At 48.3% G+C, this 5,860-nt stretch overlaps 1 protein-coding gene across 1 annotated transcript; it reads right to left on the reverse strand.

Annotated features, from left to right (window-relative positions):
* Positions 1 to 1,197: 1,197 nt before the first annotated feature.
* Positions 1,198 to 2,929, reverse strand: KCNJ10 (potassium inwardly rectifying channel subfamily J member 10). Its single transcript, XM_027095083.1, has one exon. The coding sequence runs from the start codon at positions 2,738 to 2,740 to the stop codon at positions 1,514 to 1,516; it is 1,227 nt and encodes a 408-aa protein (XP_026950884.1). The 5' UTR covers positions 2,741 to 2,929; the 3' UTR covers positions 1,198 to 1,513.
* Between the last annotated feature and the right edge of the window lie 2,931 nt (positions 2,930 to 5,860).

Below are 5,860 nucleotides of genomic sequence, written 5' to 3' on the forward strand. Positions count from 1 at the left end.
GGGATTTGGAGCTTTAGAGCAAGTTCTGGTGCCCATACACCCTTCCTGACCCCATACCACAGTCCCCATCAGGGAACAAGGAGTGGCCTGAGTCTGATCTCGTAAAGTATGCCTTTTAACTTGCCTGAAACTGGCTTCATAGCAGAGGAGAGGAGAGATGAGACTGATATTCATTTTATACTGTCTCAGGAATGGCTGAGGGAGACCATGGTTATTTGATCAGGAGGTATAATTTCCTTCCCTCCCAGCACTGCCTAACAAAATAGCTGGCACTTTTCAGAAGGGCACTGGGAGGGGTAACAGGGTGAATAGTGTCTGCCAGCCACAGAGTCCTGCCTCTGCCCAAACCTTAACAAAGCACTGCCAATTCCCAGAAGCTCTATACAGCAGTCTGGAAATCGGAGAATGTACTCATCCCATTTGGTTGGTTTAACTTTCCTGGGGACTCTGTGCCCTGTGTGTCTAGTTTTAGTGGTAAGAGAGGAAGGCCCTTGCATTTCCTCCCCCTTCCCCCGAAGTTGGGTTTAGGTGAGAGTGGACTGGGCAGGAAAGAATCAGAGAAGCCAGGGACAGTGTAATCTGGAACACCATTTCCAGACCTTTCTGTGGGGCCTGGGCGTTGGACTTTTTCCAGGGGAACGTATTGGGGAAGGTCATTACTTTCATGGGACACAGGGAAACAGATGCCCCCAGGGCTGCCTGAAGGCCAGGTTCAAGGTTTTAGACAATAGCTCTGTATTAGTCGCCCCACAATGAAGAGTTCAGTATTCAGGTCAGGAGCAGGTGTGGTGGCTGTGCCTGTGTGCTTTATATCTCCCGGGTCAACTTCAGTTCTCTGGGAGCAGAGGCATCTATGTGGGAACTGGGTATCCTAAGAAAGTGTCCACTTGAGAAACTAGAAAGAGGAGAACAATGGGGACCAAGGTCCCAGGTTATAGTCAGGAGTTGCCAACAGAAATTAACTACACCATGAAAAACCCTGGCTTCTTTCAACAGGTTTTGGTAGAGACTTCAGAATAAAATGATTCTGGACTCCTATATTTCTGAGGGCACAAACCCCAAAGGGACCATCAGAGAGAGAGTCTTGCCTTAGGGAACTTGCTAAGTGGAAAGATAGGGAGGGGACTCCAGCCTTAAAGCACCAAACTTTCTGGTGGTGGTGGTGAGAGGTGGCGGGGTGGGGGGAGCCTATCCATCCAACTGCATGGTCCTCCTAATGTGAGTCTCCAGGCATGGCTGAGGCCTTCTAAGCCACTTCAGCCTAATCTTCCCTCTCCTTCCCCCATCCTGGCTTAAGGGACGTGTGCATCTTGGGGTGGAAGTGCGGTGAGGTGAAGGGAACAACGGGAGGAAGTCCAGTTGGCCTAGACTACTACAGGCCAGCTGGGTTAAAGAAGAGGGAGTGGAGAAGGGTGCTTCTGGGGCTGTCCAGTAAGCCTGGGTAATATCCCTCACCCAGGATGCCAAAAGAGGAAAAGAGACCAGAAGTACGGGGAGGTGGGGAACCAAGCCATCAGACATTGCTGATGCGCACACTAATGGCACTGCCCTCCTTCTCATCCTGCTCCCTTAATGACTCCTCCAACTTGAGCTTTTCAGGGTCTCTGTAGCGTACACTGGTGTCGCGGAGGCCACTCGGAGAGGCTACTTTCACAACTTGGTCAAAAAGGCTAAAGTCTGCTATGTATTTGCCACTGGCTGACAGCGAGATGGCGGGCGTGAACTCGTAGCCCCAAAGGATCTCCTCCGGCAGATAGGAAGTGCGCACCTGGCAGGTGGCGCTGGTGGATTCCACTGTCCCACTTAGGATCAGCACCAGCTCGAAGTCTCCCTCACCACTGCGGAGGGGCAGGTCTTTCAAGGGACTGGTCTCATCCACCACGTGGTAGAAGGTAAGGGGCAGGATGAGGAAGGGGCTGTCAGAAGCCGTGTCCACTTGGAAAGTCACATTGACCTGGTTGAGCCGGATGTTCTCACCCTCCTTTGTCTGGTGGGTCTGAAGCAGTTTGCCTGTCACCTGGCAGCCAATGAGGAGGCTCTTACGCATGTTGGCGACTCGGATCATAAGACAGGGCTTTCCATTGTGTGCAGCTACAACCGCATGCTGGCTGAAACGGATGGTCTCCGCCCGCTTCTTGGGCCGGGCAATCTTTGCCAGGAAGGTACCCGTGATGAAGATTTCCAGGATGGTGGTGAGCACCAGCTGGGCAATAAGAAGCACGATGGCCAGTGGGCACTCCTCACTGATGTAGCGGAAGCCATAGCCAATGGTGGTCTGGGACTCGAGGGAGAAGAGGAAGGCCCCGGTGAGCGTGTGCACCTGTACCACACAGGGGGTATGGTTGGCTGGGGGTCCCAGCTCCAGCAGGTCCCCATGGGCTACAGCTACCAGATACCACACCACACCAAAGAGGAACCAGGTGCCTGCAAAGGTTGCAGAGAAAAGCAGAAGCTTGTAGCGCCACTGCATGTCAATGAAGGTTGTCCACAGGTCCTTGAGGTAGAGGAAGCGCTTGTCAGCAATGTGCTCCATTCTCACATTGCTGCGGCCATCTTTTGTCAGGACTCTCCTCCGTCGTATCCCTGGGCCCATTAGGGGCCGGCTTTCTGTCTGAGTGGTTTGGCTGTAATACACCTTGGCAACCGACGTCATCTGCAGAGAGCAAGACAGCATAATGAGCGGTATTGCAAAAATCCAGCAACTCCCAGCCACCACCCAATGGGAAGGAAGAAGAAACATTCATTTTAGTGCCACTGATTTGTCCTCTTATTAGCAAATGTTTACTGAGCACTTGCTATATGCCAGGCACTGTAGTGCAAGATGCTGGAAGGTCAAAGATGAATCTGACGGCATCCTTGCTCGCCAAGAACTCACAGCATAGTGAGAAAGATTCATGTTCAGTAAGCAAACAATTGCAGTACAGTCTGACATTTGTAATTCTTAGGAGAAGCAGAGAAGAAAGAGTAATAAGCTCACAGTTCCTTGAAGGTGGGAGTGAGACTAAAGAGGGCTCTACTGGTCTCCATTCACCACAAAACCAGTTCCGTGAAGATCTCTAATTCTGAAATAGGATCCCTCCCCACCCTCAAGAATGGCAGCAGCAAGAAAGACTATCCTGTTGAACTCCTTCCAAGCCAGTCCCCCTTAACACACACATGCCCTTAATTTCTCCGTTCTCTCCCCTACTTCCACGTCAGTACTCACTGGTGATACAAAGATATTCGCCTGGCTCAGAAGATAGCAGAAACTGCCCATTCTTCTACCCCTTAAGATGTTCTCTAAGCACCCTGCCCATTTCGCTATTAGTATTATCATTGTCATTATCATTATTATTGTCATCATCTATTTGCATCTTCTGGGGAAATTAGGTCCGGGTTAGGGTCTGGGGTGGTGTTGGGAAGAGCACAGACAGAACTGAGCAAAAATAAACAAGTGATGGTGGGGGCTTCCCTGGTGGCACAGTGGTTAAGAATCTGCCAATGCAGGGGACACGGGTTCGAGCCCTGGTCCGGGAAGATCCCACGTGCCACAGAGCAACTAAGCCCATGTGCCACAACTACTGAGCCTGCGCTCTGGAGCCCGCGAGCCACAACTACTGAAGCCCGCGCGCCTAGAGCCCGTGCTCAGCAACAAGAGAAGCCACTGCAATGAGAAGCCCGCGCACCACAGTGAAGAGTAGTCCCTGCTCTCCGCAACTAGAGAAAGCCCGTGCGCAGCAATGAAGACCCAATGCAGCCAAAAATAAATAAATAAATTTATTAAATAAATAAATAAACAAGCGATGGTGGAGGAAAAACATCAAACTGAAGCCTCCTGGCAGCACAGGAACATTTTCCCAAGGACTGGGAGAAATGCCAGGTTGTAGGTGGCAAAATTGTCTTGACTGAGTGAAGTAGAAGAGGTAGGAGTGTATGTTAGTTTGTGGCTATGTCTGCACAAGTTCAAATTCAGGATTGCTATTTACTCTGATAGTAGAAAGTGGGACAAGGCTCTGAAATAGGAGACAACTCACTTAATACAAAGTGCCTGGCACCCCTGCCCAAGGAATAACTTGTACTTTTCCATCAGAGAAAGAATTGCAATCACTTGAGCCCTTGGACTCTGGATCTGATGGCCAGACCTTCTGAGAAGGAGCAGGTGACCTCTGGGGAATTTTAGTTCTTCTTGGAGAACACAGAGTGGCTCATCACGTTCTCCATTCTGAGAAGTCTATACCACTGCATTTTATCATTCTCCTTCACCCTGCCCTTATTCTGTATTCCCATGGCCTTACCCCTGGGAAACTCTAAATTATTTGGGTCCATTCATATATCCACCCAAGCAGACACTAAATTGGAAATCACCAACAGATGAGAATCCCAGAATATTCAGAGGCAACCTGGAGCCCATTTTACACCACCCACTTGGAACTTCCATACACATGAGACTTCTTGGCCAGAACTGGATGCCATCCACTTCCCAATATCCTTGGCTACTTTCAAGCAAGAGGGAGGCTTTGTAATTCTGAAGTTTGAAGAATTCTTATTTAGAGCCCAAGTGAAGCCCCATTCAGTACTCAATAGTAGTAATATTAATAAAAGAAACAACCACCACAAAGCTTGCATCTATGTACCATTCAAAGTTTACACATTAGCATGCCTTCTCCTTTGACCCTCAAACTCGCGAAAAGATGTGAAACCTCTACAGGAGATTTTGAGGAACAGGGGAATCTAAAACAGATTCTAGAGAACAAAGGAAGTGCTGGAAAGTTGTGGATAAGTGAGCATAATTTTAATTTTCAAAAAGAAAAATGAAGTACATTTCACAAACTACAGACAAACAGATAAGGTATCAACCACAGGCAAGATTCTAGAATGGAACATTAAGAAAGTGAATTCTTGGGCAGAGTGGGGGAAAGGTAGTTATCAGTAGGACCCAGTCTGGGGTTACTAGGAACAAGTAACATCACATCACGCTAACTTAATTTCCTTTTATGACAAGGTTACTAAATTGGCAGATCAGAGAAATGCAACAGAGAAAGTGCATCTAAGCAAGATTTTGACAAGATCTCAAGTTAGGTCCTTGGGGATACGACAGAGAAAAATGAACAGAATGCTTCTCTAATTGGGTGACTTAAAAAATCAGGGCTTCCCTGGTGGCGCAGTGGTTGAGAGTCCGCCTGCCGATGCAGGGGACACGGGTTCGTGCCCCGGTCCAGGAGAATCCCACATTCCGTGGTGCGGCTGGGCCCGTGAGCCATGGCCACTGAGCCTGCGCGTCCGGAGCCTGTGCTCCACAACGGGAGAGGCCGCAACGGTGAGAGGCCCGCGTACCGCAAAAAAATAAATAAATAAAAATAAAAAATCACTGTTGCTGGTGAGCGGATCATGATAGCCTGGAATCAGTTTTCTAGCAATGTACCACAGAGCATTATCTTTGGCCTTGCCCTAGTCGATGGTCTTAACACTAATTTTATTCAAAAATATGGAACACATGGCCATCAGTTATGCAGATGACACAGAGCTGGGACGGACTGCAAATGAAAGGTCTGAGGCAGAATTAGGATCCAAAAGGAGCAGAGGAGTGGGCCAAATCGAGCAAAAAGGATAAATGTTTGATTACATTTGGGTCCAAAAATTACCTGAGCAAGTTCTGCATTGGAAAGATGTGATCTCGTAAGCAGAACCATGAAAATGAAATTAGGCATTTTAACAGAAAGTAATCCAGTGTGAGTTATCTACATGTTTTGGTTGCCAAAAAAAGCAATGCAATCTTAAGCTGCTTTAGTTGAATTAAAGTATCTAGAATAAAATAAGGATTCAGTTGATTCTGCTCTGTTGATCCCACATCTGCAGTATTGAGTCTCAAGGAGCAATCAGG

This window comes from Aethalodelphis obliquidens, unplaced genomic scaffold (assembly GCF_003676395.1).
Source record: "Aethalodelphis obliquidens isolate GAN/ISIS:26980383/991018 unplaced genomic scaffold, ASM367639v1 scaffold90, whole genome shotgun sequence".
Classification (NCBI taxonomy): domain Eukaryota; kingdom Metazoa; phylum Chordata; class Mammalia; order Artiodactyla; family Delphinidae; genus Aethalodelphis; species Aethalodelphis obliquidens.